This window comes from Gopherus evgoodei, chromosome 1 (genome assembly GCF_007399415.2).
Source record: "Gopherus evgoodei ecotype Sinaloan lineage chromosome 1, rGopEvg1_v1.p, whole genome shotgun sequence".
NCBI classification, from domain to species: domain Eukaryota; kingdom Metazoa; phylum Chordata; order Testudines; family Testudinidae; genus Gopherus; species Gopherus evgoodei.
In genome coordinates this window covers 212256528-212278042 of record NC_044322.1, presented here as the reverse complement: position 1 = coordinate 212278042, position 21515 = coordinate 212256528, and the positions used below count along the sequence as shown (strand labels likewise).

The 21515-nt window shown below is 44.7% G+C and overlaps 1 protein-coding gene across 1 annotated transcript in view; it reads left to right on the top strand.

The window, feature by feature from the left end:
* METTL16 (methyltransferase like 16) overlaps positions 1-21013 on the top strand; it is a 44242-nt gene extending 23229 nt beyond the window's left edge. Inside the window, 4 exon segments of the mRNA XM_030534437.1 lie at positions 3991-4060; positions 14669-14758; positions 17734-17907; positions 18016-21013. Of these exon segments, the coding sequence (XP_030390297.1) occupies positions 3991-4060; positions 14669-14758; positions 17734-17907; positions 18016-18633 (952 nt within the window). The 3' untranslated portion in view covers positions 18634-21013.
* Positions 21014-21515: the final 502 nt, after the last annotated feature.

Below are 21515 nucleotides of genomic sequence, written 5' to 3'. Positions count from 1 at the left end.
TAATTTAATTTTAAATAAAGTTTCTTAAACATTTTTAAAACCTTATTTACTTTACATACTACAATAGTTTAGTTATATATTATAGACTCATAGAAAGAGACCTTCTAAAAATTGTTAAAATGTATTACTGGCATGCAAAACCTTAATTAGAGTGAATAAATGAAGACTTGGTACACCACTTCTGAAAGGTTGCCGACCCCTGAAATAGAATATCTTTTCAAAAGAGACCCGGTCTTGATTTCAGGACACCATGGGAAGGAGGATTTCACATCCTGTGGTAGTCCGTCCAATGATTTATCACCCTCACAATTAAAAACTTGCATGTATTTTTTTTTCAGTTTGAATAATGCTGATTTTAAACTTTCAGCCATTGGATCATGTCACACCTTTGTCTTCTTGATTAGAGTCCTTTAGGATCACATCTCCTCTTTGTGTAGGCAAATGATAGTCACTGCTAGACCTTCTCTTTAACAAGCTAAATAGATGAAGGTCCTTTAGTTTCTCAGAGTAAGGCATTTTTCCAGACCATAAATATTCTTGTAGTTCTCTAAACTCTCTCCAATTTTTTTTAACTTCCTTTTCAAGTGTAGACAGCAGAACTGGGCATAGTATTCTAATGACTTCATCAGTGCTATATACAGAGGTAATAATTGTCTTCCTTCTCCAATCTGATATTCCCATTTATATACCTGGGGATCGAATTAGTTCTTATAGCCAGAAGAATGCACTGGGAGCTCATGGTCAGGCAGCTAACTACCTTTTTCTAGAATACCTGCTTTCCAGGATACAGTCCTGAAAGTATACTCCACAGTCTTTATTGCTTGTTTGGCTATATTAAAATATATTCATTTTGTAATGCTTTGGGCAACTCTCCATTCTTTTTCAGTTTGCATTTTTGCAGACCTCTTCATAAGATGCTCTGTTTTTACTGTCCAAGAAGTGGGAGTAGATCTTGTAGAATGTACTCTTACTGGAAGGCTGATAACACTTCCACTCTGAAGATTCAAACATAACTTAGACCAATAGGAGCTAGATCTAAAGACTTCCAAAGAAACATTTGTTTTTGTCATCAAAAGAAATTAAGAAAACATCCAAGTTCCTGAGAGACTTTGACCTATCCAGGAGCAATTTTAATGGCACTATGGCCAGCTAGGCAGTGCTAACTTTCCTTTTTAGAATGAGAGTGCTTGTGACAGGTGATATGAAGGTGTTGTGGTTTAGCTGAGAAGGTGGTTGTAATACCATATTGTCAGGAAACAGATGATTCCTTGATTTACAAGGCATTATGCTCACTGATCCCTCTTGTAGAGATGAATGCCGCAAGAAAGATCACTTTAGTAAGAGAAAACAAAGATTTAACAGCCATTGTCTGGGTGGCCTCTGGTACCAAAGAGCTGGAGTTGGAGGACCAGTGTACATCTATTGGCCTAATTAGATGAAGGCATCTGTCTTTTATGTCTTGTGTTTCCAAAATCTGGAAGAGTCATCCAACTTCTTGCTGCTATTTAATATAAGAAGTTGCTCTGGGGAGTTTGTCACTGCAGAAAAACTGACTTAATGCTGTGTTCCAGTCTTACTTCACTAGAGACAACTCAACCAAATGGCCAGAATATTGAGCTACCTTTTACATAGGAACTGAGACTTGCTGGCCCTGAGGTCAGCAGCCTTTCAGAAGTGATGTGCCGAGTCTTCATTTATTCACTCTAATTTAAGGTTTTGCATGCCAGTAATACATTTTTAATGTTTTTAGAAGGTCTCTTTCTAGAAGTCTATAATATATAGCTAAACTATTGTTAGTTTACTGTGATCCTTGGCCTTGCTTTTTGTTGCTGAGTTTTCCACTGTCTGGTATGTATTTGGAATCTTTAAGCTGCACGCAGACTTCTGAGTGATCAGTTGTTAACCTGCTCCGAGAGGGGCGGCGGACAGATTTCATGTGTGAAAATACCTGTTCTCACAGGTATGTGGATCCAAATGCTGAAAGCATTGCAAACGCAATTTTCTTCAAACAGTTAAATGTCATTGGCAGGAACATCCAGCAGGTCAGAAGAGGCCCCCATGATCTCTCTCAGTAGCTTCAAGTGCACTTCGCAGATCTCCAAACTTTGATACCCACAATTCTGAACTTTTTAACTGAATGAGCTTTTAACTGAAATCTTCAGCACCCATCCACTGAAATATGGACAAATCCAAGTTGCTTTTGGTGAACTTCTCAGGTTTAATTAGAAAAGGAAGCATTGGGCCAAATCGCTGGAAATCTTGAAATCTGTCAGAAAATTCTGATTCCTGTTCTTGCATGTACATTCTAATCTCAATGTCAAACACAGTGCGCTGTTCCACATGGCATGATAGTGATGTAAGCAGCAAATGAGGACTTAAAAATACCCCAGCACAGTGACGCTGGAACAATTTTTAAGATGGGAGTGCTGAGCTGTGCCCCCTCTTGCCCCTGTCTATCCCTCTCACTGTCTGGGGGCAGTGGGCCACAGCTAGGGGTGGCTGCAGAGCCCTGGGCTGGTGTCCGGGACCCTGGGCCGGCAGCAAAGCCCCCCCCGGGCCCAGTGACCAGGACCTGGGGCCGTCAGATGGAAGCCCGACTGGCAGTGGGGCCAGCAGCTAGTATCCCAGGCCAGCAGCGGAGCCCCCGGGACCAGTGGCCAGGATCCGGGCAGTGTGAGTGCCACTGAAAATCAGCTTGCATGCTGCCTTTGGCGCATGTGCCATAGGTTGCCTACCCCTGTGCTGGGCAAAGGAAGATCTTGATATTTTCTTTTTTACAAATAGAATATTCCACCTTCTTGGAGACAAAGGCATAATATGATTCAGTGACTGGAAGTTAAGTCTTGAAAATGTGCATGTTTTTTTCACTTCATGTTTCTCAACAGGGTAATGAACCAGTGGAATAACCTACCAAGGATTGTGGTAGATACTTCTGCATTTCGAAGTCTTGAGAAAACTATCCAGTCTTGATATGCAGATATGCTGTAGTTCAGCCAGAAGTTACTGGGCTTAATGCAAGAATTAATTGACGAAATTCTCTGGCTTATTATGCAGGAGGTCAGACTAGTGGTGTCTTTTGGCCTTATTAAAAACAAAAAAAATCTATTAATCTTATTTTCAACTGAATTCTGGTTTTATTAGATTCTTCATAATGGCACATGAAAATTGGTTTTATTTATCTCTTGTACCCATGATCACTTTAAAGCATTTTTATCTCTCAAAGAAGCTGCTTAAAATATGCAGAGAATACTGCATTTCAGTAACTTAAAGCTCTCTGGGTACAAAGTTTTAACAGTGTACTTAAAATTATTCCACTGGGCCCCAACACTCATCTAAAAATTTTTGTGGAAGTGCCCGTAAAGGAATTTTGGGAAATTCTGTTGAAGAACACAGACTTTTGCCTTTGGAAGAATCTGAAAGACCTGGATCCAAAGGAGACGGTAAGCTTCCAGAAGCAGAGTAATCTCTGCTCTCATCCTTCTGTTTGCCCACTGGTGAGTTATGGATTTAGAGAACTGGAAACTGGGAGAATTAATGTATCTACATTTCTCATAAGCAGCGATACCAGGGAGTGGGTCTGTTTTCTTCAGGCACAAGCTCTTATTTTGCTACTGTCATCTTCTCTCTTCATTCCTTGGAAAATTAAAATTGAAAGTTTGAAACAAATTATTGTAAAAGGTACTATTTTCCAAAGCACTTTATTTTTGAAAATGGGACCGTTAGAGTTGCTTAGAAACTTTTTAAAATTTTACCCAAAATCTAATATTGAAAAAATCCACTTGGATTTCTTTCCCAAAGATTTCTTTCCTTGGTCTCTTAGTTTATCCCCTTTCTCAAATCATACTACTGATATGGGTTTGTCACTGTTTAACTGGAGAGCATTTCCCCTCCTCTGATGCTTGCAGACCTCTGATGTGAACCCTTAGCAGTTATTTGCCATTTTCAGTTGAACTGTTTCTAAAACACCTTAATGTAAAATGTTGTCCACAGGTGGTACAGCTGCATGCTGGGAAAGAAATGCAGTTTAGCTCCATTAAAAGAAGAACTTCGAATCCAGGGGGTAAGTTTGTCTCCAAATACACTAGGGTTGCATGTACTGCTTCCTGATACTGTGCATTTGTTGCCTGTTTTTGTCCGTTAAAAAGAGAGGTTCTTCGAGTGCTTGCTCATATCAATTCCAATTAAGTGTGCGTGTGCCGCGTGCACATTTGTCGGAAGACTTCTTTTTACCCTAGCAACACTTGGTGGGTCGGCTGGGCGCCCCCTGGAGTGGCGCCGCTATGGCACCGGATATATATCGCTGCCGACCCAGCCACACCTCAGTTCCTTCTTACCGCCCGTGTCGGTCATTGGAACAGTGGAGTGCGGCTTAGCTGACCTCCACTTCCCTAGCTACTCATAGATCTCTTGTTCATTATTGTGTAGATAGTTATACTTAGTTTATCTGTTTATAGCATAGTTAGTGTAATATAGTTCAGAGGGGTTCGGGGATTAGCCTCTTCCCCGCACCCCTGTGCTGGGGCCCATGCCCGGTTCACCGGGTTTCAAACCGTGCTTGGCCTGTCGCAAGCCAATGCTGACAGGAGATCCACACGATTCCTGTCTGAAGTGCCTCGGGGAATCGCACCTGACAGCTAAGTGTCACATTTGCAAGGCTTTCAAGCCACGAACAAAAAAGAGTGGGACTTTAGACTTAAACAGCTCCTCATGGAGGCAGCTCTCACCCCTCCGCCTTCGGCACCGAGCGCTGGTCAATTGGTAGGCAGAAGCGCCTCCTTGGCACTGGACCGCGCCGGTACTGCCAAGGTCTTTCGGCACCGGCTGTCGCCGGCACTGAAGTCGGCTCCACACCGCTTCCTCTCCCCGAGGTCAAGAAAGACTAAGACTCCTGTTGCTTCTGTGCCGCCTCCACCGCAGCCAGAGAGCTTGTCTAAGTTGGATCGCCCGGCGCTGACACCCGCCGCAGCACCGACAACGTCAGCACCATTGATTCCGGTCCCACAGGGGCCATCGAGTCTGGCGCCTGTTAGCTCCCCGGCACGAGCTGCAGTAGAGCTTACTATCCCATCCACGCCGGAGACATTCTCAATGGCGAGGGATCTGATTGCCATGACAGAGTCGATGCTGCCTCTACCGCCGGTGCGGGTAATACAGTCTATAGGCAAGACGGCCTTGATAAGACCACCTTCTGTCAGCATAGCGGACCGGCACCATTCATGATCACGGTCCCGCAGACGTTCTAGGTCCCGACGGCGCTCCCGCTCCCGACGCCGCTCGCAGTCCCAGCACCGTTCTCCTCCTCGGTACCGGTCGCACTCGCGGCACCGGTCGGTATCCTGTTTGCCGGCCCACTACTCTCGGCATCGTTCCAGCTCCCGGCACCATGACTCCCGTAGTCGCTCCCGACATCGAGCCTCGAGATCTTGGTCGACCTCCCGGCACCGCTCCGGTCGCAGGTCCCGATCTCGTTCCCGGTACCGATATGCTTCCCGGTACCAGTCTCCGGTGCCGAGTAGAGCAAGGTCCGCTAGAGACAGGAACTCTGCCCAGGGCTTCTCCGCTCCTCCATGGCCATCCAGACACACTTCAGTGTCGTCCCACGCGGACAGCTCTTATGCTCAGGACCGCGATTCTGATGTGCCCACCGGAGTCTTTCAGGAGGTCCAGACCCAGGACCAAGGCCCACATCAGTGGTCCTTCTGGACACCTTGGGCGTACCATCAGGCCCAAGGTGCTCCAGTAGTTCTGTCTCACTCTGCCCCATCAGAGCACCGAGTGCCAGAGGCAACAGCTAGCCGTCCCCCTCCGGCTGGTATGGAGGAAGCACCAATCCACCCACCGGTCTCCCCGGTCCCACTGGAGCAGGAGGTTGCCCAAGAGCAAGAGGCCACACAGGACCCGCTTGTCCCCAGCATCTCCTCTTCCTCTTCTCCAGATGAGGCGGTGGCAGGAACATCCTCCTCGGGCCCTCCTCCAATTGACTTGAGACCCCATCAGGACCTCCTCAGGAGGGTAGCACTCAATATGAACCTCCAGGTGGAGGAGGTCCCAGAGGTAGATGACCCGGTAGTGAGCATTCTGTCAGCGGATACCCCCACCAGAGTGGCCCTACCATTTATTTGGACCATCCAAGCCAATGCCGACACTATATGGCAATCTCCAGCCTCTATCCTTCCTGCGGCCAGGGGAGTCGAGCGTAAATACATGGTACCCTCTAGGGGGTACGAGTATTTGTATGTCCATCCTCCTCCCTGCTCACTAGTCGTTCAGTCCGTTAATGAGAGGGAGCGCCATGGCCAACAGGCGCCAGCTCCGAAGTCGAAAGAGGCTAGGTGAATGGATCTGCTCGGCCGCAAAGTGTACTCGGCAGGCACCCTACAGCTCTGGGTGGCAAATCAACAAGCCCTGCTCAGTCGCTGTAATTACAACACCTGGGCAGAGGTGGGTAGGTTTACGGAGCTACTCCCTCAAGACTCCCGCCAAGAGTTCGCTGCCTTCTTGGAGGAAGGGAAAAAGGTGGCCAGAACTTCCCTCCAGGCCTCGCTAGATGCAGCCGACTCAGCAGCCAGGACTCTGGCCTTGGGTATTGCCATGAGATGCATCTCATGGCTGCAGGTTTCCAACCTCCCACTGGAGCTGCAGTATACCATCCAGGACTTGCCGTTTGATGGTAAAGGTCCTTTCTCGGAAAAGACTGACCCTAGACTGCAAAGCCTGAAGGACAATAGGGTCATAATGTGTTCTCTAGGCATGCATACGCTGGTGACCCAACGCAGGCCTTCCCGTCCCCAGCCTCACCGCCTGTACTTTGTGCCTAGACACAGACAAGACTTTGGCAGACAGCACGGACGAGGTGGGTGTAGATGCCAGTCAGGACCCCAAAGGGGCCAAAAGCAAGGTCCCTCGAAACCACCAGCGGGACCAAAGTCCAACTTTTGAAGGTGCGCCTGAGGACAGCATACCAGTTACAGGCCAGGATCCTTTTCCTCCCTTCTCCAACCGTCTCTCGTACTTTCTCCCAGCGTGGTCCCAGTTAACCTCAGATCTCTGGGTCCTACGCACGGTGGAATATGGATACCACCTCCAATTTGTTTCAACCCCATCCCTCTTCAGGGACCTCTCTCATGAGCAATTCCTCTTGCAAAAGGTGCGGATGCTCCTTGCCATGGGAGCAATAGAGGAGGTACCAAAGGACGAAAAGGGCAAGGGGTTTTACTCCCATTATTTCTTAATCCCCAAGTCAAAGGGAGGTCTCAGACCTGTCCTAGACCTGCGAGGACTCAACCAGTTTATGATAAAGTTGAAGTTCTGCATGGTATCCCTGGGGACCATTATCCCATCCTTGAATCCTGGAGACTGGTATGCTGCCCTCGATATGAAGGATGCTTACTTTCACATCACCATTTTTCCTCCACACAGGAGGTACCTTCACTTCGTAGCCGGCCGTCAGCCCTTCCAGTTTATGGTCCTGCCCTTTGGCCTTTCTACAGCCCCAAGGGTCTTTACAAAGTGTGTGGTCATAGTCGCCGCATATCTCTGCCGATGTCGGATACATGTTTTTCCGTATCTGGACGATTGGCTCATCCGAGGAGCCTCCGAGACACAAGTCACCCAGCATGTGGGCATCGTCAAGGACCTATTCACATGTCTAGGCCTTATGATCAATATGGAGAAATCCACTCTGGTTCCCACGCAGAGATTAGACTTCATAGGAGCTACCCTGGACTCCAGTCTAGCCAAGGCCTACTTACCACAGTCGCGTTTTCAGGCAATGGCAACGATCATTCGAGATCTGCAGAACTTCCCGACTACCTCGGCTCACACTTGTCTCGGTCTCCTAGGTCACATGGCTGCCTGCACGTTCGTGACCAAATACGCCAGACTCCGCCTCTGTCCTCTCCAGACCTGGCTTAACTTGGTATACTGCCTGGTATAGTCACCATTCCCCCGAGCACTCTAGGCTCCCTAGACTGGTGGCTGACTCCCTCCCTGGTATGTGCAGGGCTGCTGTTCCATCCGCCCCACCCCTCAGCGTCCCTGACGACAGACGCGTCCTCTCTCGGCTGGGGTGCTCACCTCAGACGCCTTCGTACTCAAGGCCTCTGGTCATCTCAGAAACTGGCGCTACACATAAATGTCCGAGAGCTGAAAGCAGTCGGCCTGGTGTGCCAGGCCTTCCAGCAACATTTACAAGGCCGTTGTGTCTCAGTGCTTACAGACAACACAACGGCCATGTATTACATAAACAAACAGGGAGGGACTTGATCTTCCCCCCTTTGTTAGGAGACCATCTGACTCTGGGACTTTTGCATAGCCCACTCGATAGACCTGGTAGTGTCCTTTCTCCCAGGGGTTTGGAACACTCTGGCGGATCAACTGAGCAGGTCCTTCCTGTGCCATGAGTGGTTGATACGCCCGGATGTTGTTCATTCTGTTTTCCAGAAGTGGGGATTTCCCCACATAGACCAGTTCGCTTCCCGCGCGAACAGGAAATGCCAGATGTTCTGCTCCTTTCAGGGTCTTTCACCAGGATTGATCTTGGATGCATTCCTAATGCCGTGGAAGAACTGGCTGCTCTATGCCTTCCCACCGTTCCCGCTGGTTCACAAGGTCCTGCTAAAACTCCGCAGGGACAGAGTGCATGTAATCATGATCACTCCAGCGTGGCCCAGGCAACACTGGTACACCACACTCCTCGACCTGTCGATAGCCAACCCAATTACCCTGCCACTCCACCTAGACCTCATAACTCAGGACCACGGCAGTCTTCGCCACCCAGACCTGCAGGCCTTTCACCTCACAGCATGGCTGCTGCGTGGCTAAACCAGTCAGAGTTGCATTGCTCTGCCTCAGTACAATAGGTACTCCTGGGTAGCAGGAAGCCTTCCTCTCAGTTAACGTATCTGGCCAAGTGGAAGTGTTTCTCCTGCTGGTGCGGAACGCAGAATGTTACTCCCACTGAGGTCTCGATCCCTACCATCTTGGACTACCTCTGGTCTCTTAAGCAGCCGGGCCTGGCGGTATCTTCATTGAGGGTGCACTTGGCGGCCCTCTCTACCTTCCACCCAGAGGAGAGTGGCCGCTCCGTGGTCTCGCACCCTATAGTTACTAGATTTCTCAAGGGCCTGGAACGCCTGTACCCCCAAGTACGCCGCCCTGCCCCAACATGGGACCTCAACCTGGTTCTAACCAGACTTATGTCTGCTCCATTTGAGCTGTTGGCAATGTGCTCGTTGCTATACCTGTCCTGGAAGACAGCTTTTCTCGTAGCCATTACATCGGCCAGACGAGTTTCCGAGCTTCGTGCTCTCACGGTGAACCCACTGTATACTGTTTCACAAGGACAAGGTGCAGTTGCGACCACACCCAGCATTCCTCCCTAAGGTTGGCTTCCGCCTTCCATGTTAACCGGGAGAAAAATGTCCTGGTCTTCTTCCTGAAGCCTCACTCATCACAATGGGAGCAACAGTTGCCCTCCCTGGACGTCCGTAGAGCGCTCGTATTTTATATCGAGCGGACAAAACCATTTCGTAAAACATCCCAGTTCTTCGTCGCAGTGGCGGACAGAATGAAGGGTCTCCCTATCTCATCCCAGAGAATTTCATCTTGGGTGACGGCATGCAGCCATACTTGTTATGACTTGGCTCACGCTCCCTTGAGCCACCTCACCGCGCATTCTACCAGGGCTCGGGCTTCGTCTGCCGCCTTCCTGGCTCATGTACCTATCCAAGAGATATGTCATGCAGCTACCTGGTCTTCGGTCCACACCTTCACTTCACATTATGCTCTGGTTCAACAGTCCAGAGATGATGCAGCCTTTGGCTCAGTAGTTTTGCATTCTGCAACATCTCACTCCGACCCCACCGCCTAGGTAAGGCTTGGGAATCACCTAATTGGAATCGATATGAGCAAGCACTCGAAGAAGAAAAGACGGTTACTCATCTTTGTGACTGTTCTTTGAAATGCGTTGCTCATATCCATTCCAAACCCGCCCTCCTTCCCCTCTGTCTGAGTAGTCGGCAAGGAGGAACTGAGGGGTGGCTGAGTTGGCAGGGGTATATATCTGGTGCCATTGCGGTGCCACGCCAGGGGGCACCCAGCCGACCCACCGAGTGTTGCTACGGTAAAAATCTTCCAACGAGTGTGCATGCGGCACGCGTGCACCTAACTGGAATGGATATGAGCAACACATCTCGAAGAACAACAGTTACAAAGGTGAGTAACCGTCTCTTTCTTACAAGTTACTGAACTATAGTTCTTTGGAAGGTGCTTTTGTATTATGGAGGCACTGGTAGCAACTCCGAAGTTGAGGTTAAGGAGAGTTTTGAACTTAAAGGAGGGATTCAGCCTCTTGTATGAGAAGGCACTGTATTCTCCAAGTTTTCAGCACTGATTTTTTGAGAATTTGCAAGAGCTGTTTTTCCTCAGTTAATTTGTATGCTATAAATATATTGGCTCTAATTAATTCAGTATGAGGACAGTACATATATTAAGAGTCCTCATTGATAAGTTACTTGATGATCTTTAGACTTAACAGAACACTGAATTGGCTCCTTGTGTTTTAAGAATCGGGTGTCTTACTCCTTCCACCCACAGCCTTGTCTCAGTGGGTTCCCTTAGAAGCAGCAGAGTCTGAGTAATGCTGTATATATTCAGTGGAAGAGTTACCCCCACTTAACACGCAGGCATGGGGGAGGTAGGCAGCAATAGAATCTTCCTGAACAGTGAGCTGTATAGCATTATCTGCCACTAGCAAGGAGTAGATAGCAGAATTCACACCTGCAAAAAAATGTTTCTGGTGGTTGTAATAGGTTCCCCCTGGGGTGCCACTTGAAACTCGGGTATCACTGAGCTCGCCTTTTCTGCCAGCCTGGACTCCCTTATACTGTCCTGCTGACCCAGGCCCTCAAGGCTCCTCCAGTGCGCGCGCACAGGTAGGGGCACATCCAGCTGCAGAAAGACATAGACACTGAGATCAGTTCTGCTTGGGATGGCTTAGCTAAGGAACTGGCCAGCACTCAAGTACACACCCCCTCTGGAGTGTAAACCCAAAATTGTATCATCTTGCACTGCACAGAGGACTGTATAGCATAAGCTCATAAAATTCACTTCCTCCCTTAATGTGGAGGAAGATATGCACAACATTTTGTTTCCCAGTTGTGAATTCCACAGACTGGTTTTAGAGAACACAAGAACAAGTTTATTAACTACAAAAGATAGATGTTAATTGATTATGTTAGCAAACAGATCAAAGCAGGTTACCTATCAAATGAAACAAACGTGCAAACTAAGCTGAAGATACTAAAGGAACTGCTTACAAACAGTAATTTCTCACCCTAAATGTTGTTTTAGGCAGGTTGCAGAGATTCTTGAAGGCAAGCTGCTCTTGCTTGCAGCTTAAAATTCCAGGTATTTCTTTCACAGGCCATACACCTTCCCAGCCTGGGTTCAGTCCTCTTCTTCTCACCCACCCTCTTTATTTCTTAGATGTTTCCATCTGTCATCCTGGGCTGGATTCAGTGAAGAACAACTCTTGATTGTCCCTTCCCTGACTTAAATAGGCTTTATATATGTCAGGAGCCCTTTGTTTCCCAGAGTGGTGTGTCATCGTCCTCACTCCTCCTCTCTCCCCCCTCCCCCAAAAAAACCCAACCAACCAAACAACTGTTATTCTATCATGAAGTCCAGTAGCAGGTGATTTGATCACATAATCCTGCAGTGTCAAAGCAGTCATGGATCAGATGCTGTTTGTAGCATCCCAGGAAAGCTCTTCAGGAAAGTGGGAACTGAGCATATTCAAAGACCTGTTGTTCTGCCTAATGGTCTATTGACTTGTCCCCAGCTAGCCAGCCAGACTGATTGCATTTTGTCTGGTGGGTGTTCCCCAGGTGGAGACACTTTTGTAGTACAGATGTATAGTCAATATTCCTAACTTTAGATAAGAAAAAGATACAGCATACAAATAGGATAATCATATTCAGTAAAACATAACTTTTTCAATGATACCTCACGTGACTTATCTTCTGTAAAACATATCTTAGTTATGCCATGATCACATTGACAATATCTCTATGAAGAATATTGGGGTGGCGGGGAGAAATTCACAGTGGCATCTTCTCCCAGGATATACTATTTTATTTAAATGTTTATGTTGGGGGAAAATAAATGGAAGACATGACTTCCACTACATGCTAATAAATCCTTTAAAAGACTTGGAAATAATTTTTTAAAAAATATGTGGGCTGTTAAGGCTGCTTCTAACTGCAAAGATGCAGTGCACTAAAATAAGTGATCTGAAGAATTGAGGTGCTTCAGATAGTCATATCTCATTCCTTTCCTATAACTCCATTATTTGTCTAATTTCCTGCCTTCCACCCTCTACACTTCACAGAAATGGCACTCACCAAAGTCTCTAATGACCTCTTCCTGGTCAGATTTCAGGGCCAGTGCTCCACTGTCTCATCCTTGACTTGTTGGCTGCATCTGACACTGTTGATCTTATTCTTCTCACAATCCTGCCCTCTCTGGGCTCTGTCCTTGGCTCCCTTTTTTTTTTCTTTTATCTTTACCTTTTTCTATGGATTATCTCTTGCACAAATATGGCTTTGAATACCATAGGGATGATGACTGGCAAATCTTTCTCTCGCTCTTTCCATTTTGAAATCTCAGCCCGTCTTTGTTCATCTCTTTATAGATGTCCAGCCATCAGCTGAAGCTTAACATCACCAAAATGGAATTCCTGGTCTTCCTTCAAACCCTTCCCTCTCTGCTTCTGTATCACTCTGGACACTGTCACCATCCTCTCTGTGGCTCAAGCTTGTAATCTTGACTTCATCTTTGACTCAACCCTCTTTGTTTTACACTTCCAGGATGTGTCTAAATCAGTGATTCTCAAACTCTTGTATTGGTGACCCCTTTAACATAGCAAGCCTCTGAGTGTGACCCCCCCCCCTTATCAATCAAAACCACTTTTAAAAAATATTTAACCCTATTATAAATACTGGAGGTGAAGCGATATTTGGGCTGGAGGCTGACAGCTCACGATCCTGAAGTAATAACCTTGTGACTCCCTGAGGGTTGCCACCCCCAGTTTAAGAACCCCTGGTCTAAATTATGATGTGTTTTCCTGCACATCTCCAGATCTGACCCCTCCTTTGTGCCCACACTGGTAAAACTCTCGTCCATGCTGTAATCTTCTCACGCCTTGACTACTGCAATTTCCTTTTCTTCTGGCCTTGACGCCTGCAGCCTCACTTCCTTGAAGTCTATTCACATTGCTGCTGTTAAGATCATGTTGGCTCAACGCATTGTCATCCTGTGTTTAGTTCCTCCTCTGGCTTCCCCCGTTTCACTGTATCAGAATCAAACTTCTCAAAGCCCTTCACAACCTAACTCTGCCCTATCTATCTGACCTTGTATCTTACAGTAAGGTTCATACCCACCTTACCTTCATCGGTGATGCCAGCCCCCAAAACCCAGTTCTGTACTCTGATAAGTACTTCTGTGTGAAATGTGCTCAGTCAGAATCCATCAGAATTCATCTTTTCAGAACTCCTCTTCTATAATGTTCGCAGGAAAGTACAACCAGATAATGGCTGTACAGGTGGCAAATTGTGATTACTGCTTTTCATTGGCTAAGAATTGTGCCTATTCTCCTTTGTTTTATCTTGTCTCCTTCATTCCACCCTTGCCCACATGTCTCATCCACCTGTTACGTTTTGTCTCTTTAGTTTTGTAAACTTTTTGGGAAAGAGACTGTCACTTGCATCTCTGCCCTGGCCTGGTTGACCTCTAGGTGTTACAGGAATGCGAATTTAAAAAAAAGACCACTTCTGTGAAGAGCTGCTTAACTAAGAAAAGAAGAGTATGCAATACTAGGTTTTTTTTTCCTCTCTTTCTTTCTTATTTTTAATTGTTTTTATTTAATTCTATGTTTAAATTCACTATGTTCATATGCAAGCTTGAATCGGATTCAACCCTCTGTGTTCTTAATGCCTTTGGTAGAAAACTAACCCTTATCATTCACCTCCATGAGCTCATGCTTTCTACCTCCAGCTATTTCACTGTCTCTCTCAAGCTCGAGTTATTGCCTTTCTGTTCCCATGGCATGAAACAAGTACTGGAGAGTTTGTCTTGCTGATCTCCTTAAATGCAAGGGAATATGTGTGTACATGAGGTATTCCTTCTCCTTCACCAGGGAAGTCTGAGTTCTTTTATAGTCCACCTACTAGGGAGGAGATGGTGGGGTCTCCTACCTTGTGTGATGGAGGGTGGAAGAGGGTGCTACCATAGCTACCTCGTAGGGTTATTGCAGTATTCCCATTTTGTAGAAGTGGCGGAAAGTGGTTTGCCCAAGACAGTACAGTATGTCAGAGGCACAGCTGGAATTAGAACGTGGGACCTCCCTAGCCTACCCTTTTCGCATTCTGTTACATCATAGTGCCTAAAGTGAGTTTAATTCTTAGGGATTAAAGGTGGATTTAAGTTGCCTTTTTTATTCTTGGTAAAGCTCTTTCGTGTGATAAATTTCACGTTGACACTGTTGGTTCAAAATCTTAATTTTATAACATATCTGAAGTTAGACTAATAGGTGTGCAAAACAGAATGACATTTAATTCACTAGAGATGAAAGTTAATGGCTGCCTGACCAAGTTTCTCCTTCACATAGGTTCCTAAAGTTACCCACACTGAATTCTGTCAAGGCCGTACCATGAGGTGGGCACTGGCATGGAGTTTCTACGATGATGTCCAAGTGCCTGTAAGTGCCTGTGTTTTGGTTTGTTTTTCATGGTCATCTACACTTTAATTGAGGGTGGCTTTAACAAGTATTTCCTCAACAACACAGCTATTCCCCTTCAACCTAGACTATAGGGCATAATTGTTACCTGAGCTGCATTTCCTGCATGGCAGTACAAACCTGCACCATAGCCAGTTAGAGGCTTGTTCTGCACACGCCCCCTCCCCTCCCGTCCATCCGTTACATGTCATGTGATGTTTATATCAAACCCAAACATACTTTTAGATAGGCTTGGCAGAATTAGATTTTTATCAGTAAATGCAGATAAACATTCATTTCACCGTACATGCACAAACTGATAAAATATTTTGATGATCAAAATTTATGGATAGGTAAAGTAAGGAAAATACTGCTTGAAAAAATACTAGTTTGGTTTAATTTAAGGATATTTATTTTGTATATTTTGACACGTGATGTTTGTCATAGTTCAGGTTGGGCAAGGGCAACCACACTCAGGCTTTCAGCTCCCCAGGTTTTGCCTCTTCTGGTTGGAGAAACATATCCCTTTCCTTTCTAACTGGGGTATTTCCAGACTTCACAGTTCCCTGCTTACACTGTTATCCCCAGCAAAGACTGGTTGCCTGACAAGATCCTGCTTGCTTTCTCTTAAGACACAGTTAACAGGTGCAATTGCTACAGTTATAAGGTACAGCACTTCCTATGCAAGCCTATTTGATTCTTAAGGTAAAAAGTATTACAGAGAAAACACATTTAAAAACAAGAAAAGGACCCCCACACGTGCTAATAAGTTTGCCAGAGTTAATCCGAACCATAGCATGGATTCTGACAGGAACAGTCCTTCAAACCCCCTACCGAAGGGGGATTTCTTGTGGTTACAAGTTCATCAGAGCTTCAGCTCAGAGCAAGTCCCCAGTATTATGAGGCCTCAGGAGGCCCATTCCTTCCAACTCTACCCTACTGATAGGGGTTCCTGTCCATTTGCTGGATCAGGAAGAAGGCCATGAGCCAGTTTAAAACCAAGCTATTTATCCAGAAACCCTTTCTTTGTCTGTTGGACTTGAAGAATCCAGTTTCTACTACAGTAGAACCTCAGAGTTATGAACACCTCGGGAATGGAGGTGGTTTGCAACTCTGAACAAAACGTTATGGTGGTTCTTTCAAAAGTTTACAGCTGAACATTGACTTAATACAGCTTTGAAACTTTACTGTGAAGAAAAATGCTGCTTCCCCTTCATTTTTTTAGTAGTTTAACACAGTACTGTACTGTATTTCATTTTTTCTTTGTCCGCTGCTGCTTAATTGCTTACTTCCGGTTCCAAATGAGGTGTGTGGTTGACTGGTAAGTTCACAACTCTGGTGTTGGTAACTCTGAGGTTCTACTGTAGTATATGTGCACCTTTCCAGGGAGGTGGCTTCTCTGGGGATGTTACAACCTGAGCGCACGTCCAGACTAACCCGCGACATCGGCGGGTTAAAATCGATTGCTCGGGGATCGATATATCGCGTCTAGTCTGGACGCGATGTATCGATCCCCGAGCGCGCTTACATCGATTCCGGAACTCCATCAACCCGAAGTGAGTTCCGGAATCGACACGGAGAGCCGCGGACATCGATGCCGCGCCGTCCAGACGGGTGAGTACCTCGATTTTAGAAATTCGACTTCAGCTACGTTATTCCTGTAGCTGAAGTTGCGTATCTAAAATCGATTTTAATACCTAGTCTGGACGTGGCCTGAGTGAATTTGCCTAATTACTGTCTATTGTTCTTCTATTTACCCTTCCTGTGACATTGTGTGTATTTCCATGAGAATACACACAATGTACCCCAAAGGCATTAATGCTAATTCAATAGGGTTTAACTTAATTCTATAAAGTTTGTTCAGAATATTCCATGATATTGTCAGTCTCATACTGGTGACAGTTTGTTTTTTTTAAATGGTCATAAAGCTTTAACGTTTAGAGTCTCAATGTCTGTCATTGATAATTGTCTGACCCCACCATAATTTCCCAAGCCTTTGAAAATTTAAATGGATAAAAATTAAAGCTTAAAAAAAATAAATATCTGTCAAATTTGTATTAAAAAACAAAAAAAACTAATTCTGCCAAGCCTCTCTATAGAGAGAACTCAAGTCAGCAAGGCTTCTCTGATGGGCTTCAGTGTGAGCTGCAGGTTCCCGAAAATCAGGCCACTTTCACTTCAGTGCTTAAATAATAATTTAGCAGCAAAAAATTACCCCCTTATGAACATCTGAAAATATCCAGGTCCTTAAACTCACATTAACAAGCTTCAGTTCAACTTACATAAGTATCTATATTAAATCAAAGCCTGCTTCTCCTTTTTGGATCAGTATGTGTATACCTTTTGCACAGGTGTTTGTGGTAACTAATTTTATAAGAGAGATGCAGTGATACACCTGTGTGTGATCAGTATCAAAACATTAATAGCTTTCAGATGTAGTACCAAGAGAAACACTTATAGTAATTTGACAAAGGGCAGCTGAAGGAAAGCATAATTGATTCTTTCTAATATCTTAAGGTAAAAGTCGCCCTTGTGCAGCAGGCCAGTACAAAGCATATGCATCTCTTAAGTCCTACGTAAAACCCTCTTGAAGGCTTAAGTGATACACAGGCCATGACAGTGAATGTACATGGTATTACAGTAGAACCCCATTTATGCGGTTTAATTGGCCCGGGAGCCAGATCAGATAATCAAAACACTGGGTAGACCCAGGAATGGGAAAATGTGATGCTTTAGTGTCATCTAGCCGCCACAAGAGAGATCACCTGCTTCTGGCTCTGGAGTCCTGGTTGTTCAGTAAATGTGGAGAGTCAGTTAAGGGAGGATCGGATAAACAGGGTTCTACTGTACGGACATTGGCATGATACAGACTCTTTGTGTCCTGGGTGTTAAAACCGTCCCATTAGTGTTGCACACTTCTGATGTTTGTAATTCATTTGTTTTGTTGCTTTTTTCAGTCTCCTCCCTCTAAAAGAAGGAAGTTAGAAAAGCCCCGGAAGCCAATTACATTTATAGTGTTGGCATCCACAATCAAAGAGTTATCCATCAAGGCTTCAGCTATGGGCTGGGATGCTGTGGAAGGCATAGCAGTGGTTACAAAGTGGATAGAAAAAATACTGACTGATCTGAAGGTACAGTATTAAGCATTACCTGTTAAAACAACATGCTGCTTTCAGGCATAAATGTAAACTTTTTTTAAAGTAGAGTGATTATAACGTTCTGCTGTTTTTCTACAATAGGTTCAGCATAAGTATGTTCCCTGTGGAGAAGATGAAGTTAGTCTGTTTCTAACAGCCATTGAAAACTCTTGGGTTCATTTAAGAAGAAAGAAACGAGAAAGAGTAAGGCAGCTACGAGAACTTCCTCGAGCTTCTGAAGATATTCTGCAAGCAATGGAAGAGGAGAAGAGCAGCCAGAAAGACTCAGACAACCCAGAGTGTGAACAAAACAAGACTGAAAACTTCGAAATGGGGTCAGTCATACTTGATGAGGATGTCAGCTCAGCCAAGAATGACAGGCAAAGGGAAAATTCCCCTACCAAAGAAGGGAACAATGAGGAACTCATGGACGAGGAGGACATAGAAGCAAAGCAAGAAGAAACGTTAGTTGGTGAAGACTCCAGTGATGCAAAGGAGGAGCCTGATGCTTCAGAGGATGCTGGCAATCTAACAATGGAAAAAGGACAAAGTCCCAAAGGAACTAGTGGACACTTTCTTTTTAAGTGTTTAATAAATGTGAAGAAAGAAGGGGATGATGCATTAGCAGAGATGCACTGGGTTGAAGGCCAGAACAGAGATTTAATGAACCAACTGTGCACCTACTTACGAAATCAAATTTTTCGACTGGTTGCTAGTTAGCCCTTATTCAGAATATGGTAGGAATAGGTCAGTTCTAGATTTTTTTCTGTAATCTTTTTAATAGACTAAAAGAAACTTTTTGTGCTAGCAAGGTTTTTAAGAAGAAATGACCAAAATTGAGATGAAAATCAACTTTATTTTTAAACAGATCCTTTTTTAAATACAAGGAATCATAGGTATATAACAATGAGGGGTAGGAGAAACAGTGCTTAAAAGCACTTCAGTGTTCTAGCTGTAAAATTGCTTCATAAATGGAAACCTATTTTAGCAGTAGCTCTGTAGTTGGTTTCATATGGCAACATTACAGCTGATTTCTGGTCTTTCTGATCTGAGCTGGTGGAAATGCAGTTCTCTTTGCTGAATAGAAATAATCATTACAATATTAAATTTTTACATCATTATTACTGCAGGAATATAAGGGTTTTTTCAGCCCTTACTCATATAGATTAGCCTGCAACTCTGTGTATTGTCTTTTGCAGCCAGGAATCTTCCTTAAAGGGATGGCACTTGCCACCCTCCTCCATCTCCCTTCCCTATGTGTTTGCCCTCAGCTGAGCGACATTTTGATAACAGGTGACAGTTTTTTAAATGACAGCTCATAAAAGCACAAAATAGTATGGGGGAGCTGGGTAGCTTTACAGATGTTCATGAATCTTTGAATTTTTGATTCCACTATTTAACAAATATCAGGATTTGCATAGATTTTTCTGCTTTTCAAAAGTTTAAAAATGAAAAATGATTTGTGCTCCTCCTCCAACATACAAGTTAAGAAAAATTTAACTGTGGCACACACAGTTTTAGACCATGTATCCCCACTGATACAAGAGATGAAATGCAGTGTGGTGGTTTCAAGCAATTATTTCTGAAAGATTGGGCTGCACTTTAAACTTAAATTTATTTGAAGAATTTAATGAGGGTGGGGTGAGAGAGAGGGAATTAGAGTATATGTCCCTCATCTCCAAGGACCAGAAAAACTCATCACAGAGGATAAAAGGTTGGATAGGAAAACAGATTAATATGATGAACAGTGAAGATGGGATGGGGATAGAATTCAGCTGTAGAACTCTCAGAATTTGGAGTACCCTGCTGAGGTCTTTTGCTTTTGCACGTGCTTCAGGACCCTGTGCCCTCTAGTTGGAGCCATACTGCCAGAGTTTCCTTGGCCACTGCTGTATCTGGAGTCTATTTCCCTCAAGTGCTATATCCCCACAGCAGGGATTCTGCATCAGGCTGCATTAATCTTCTGGTGGTTTTCACACAGGGTTGGTGGAGGAATTATGGGCACTGCTATCCCCATCCACCACCCAGCCTCCCAAGGGATGAGCCTGTCCATGCAGAGGTTCTCCACAGGGTGTGGAGAGGACAGGATAGTTGATGCTCTCTCTGGAAATGGCAAGATCTGTTAGTGGAGGGTTCTGAGGTGGCCCAGTGATAGGAAATGAGTTGCAATATTAAGTATGCATTATACTGGTATGGGCCATAGATATAAAGGTGAAATCCGCAATAGGAGAAAGATACATTATTGACGTCTTGTAGCAAATGCACCTACCTGCTCATGCTGTTGGGATCACTCTGAATATGTGTTACTCATCAAGGGTTCAAAAAAATTCAGCAGAAACTGTACATCTGTCTTTTGCAACACAGCAGGCCAGAGAAGCAAGATATGCTATTCAAGTCCTGTCCTTAATCTCTGAACCTCTGGTAAACAGTTACACAGTATTGGATTTGATATCATAAAATCGTTCTGGTACTTTGGTTTTTATTAAATTATTTTATTTGGATCAGATTTTAACAGAACTGAGGTGACTGAAAGGAAATGGAGGTGATACAATCTGACCTGGACCATTATCTTTTAAAAGAATGCACTAAATGTTGTCAAATTGCCTGAAAATGTCATGATTTCCTAGAAGTTTCGTATACTGCAAGTAAAATTAATACTATGGTTGTTTACCATAAAAGTAAAAAATTGAACATATTTGTATGGAAGAGACTCTAAAATATTTATGCCTTTGACTTAATGGATTCAATTTTGAGTTAGAAAGATCAATGTTTTTCCTGTGTAGCAGTGAAGAAAAATACTTCTGAGAGAATTTGATTTGTTCTCAGGTTTCACTAACCAACAGATGTCATGCTAGTTAACTATTTTATCACAGATAATAGGCAGTGGTTTATATTTGATTAGGAAAATGTGATATATAGCCCTTTAAAGTGGGTTATTGATTGTACAGCCCTGTGGTTCTCAAACTCTGGCTTGTAGCCTGCTGATTTTGCACAGAGCTGCTTCCTGAAGCAGTGATGCTTTATGTTAATTGTAGTTTAATCAAACTTAAGAGTTTTGAGAGGTTCTTTTGGACACCTGAACTATGTAAACAAAACAAAAAAAAAATCCAAGTCCCACAGAAACCAAAGCCTTCTGTGCCAGGTTTGGCTGTTCCATGAGCTTCTGAAAGGTAGTTTTTTAGTGCAAATTTACAAAGTATGGTCTTTTTGGAAATGTAATTAAAAATCAGAGGGCAATGTTAGCTCTAGGGAGAGGGGGATTTGGGACCAGCTGTTCTGTGTGGTAGCTTCCTTTGAAAACCAGCAGAAACAGAGGCAGCGCAACTAGCAAGGGTTGATCTTTATCATAGGAACAGTGCTGATTCTTGTGCTGCACAGGGCAAAGTATAGCATGCCTATGGTTGAGATGGCCAAAGGCTCCAAGGGAAGCTACGCTGCCAGGTAGGAAAGAGGTCCTACAGAAGAGAGGCAGGCAGCCTCTGGAGTGCAGCTTCCATCTCTAGCAGATTCTTGGAATTGGCAGGGTTTGGTGCCCATGTTCCCTGTGTTACTAAATATCCCCTTCCTCTTTTGAAAAGAGCATTTGTTGGGAGGGCTGCAAG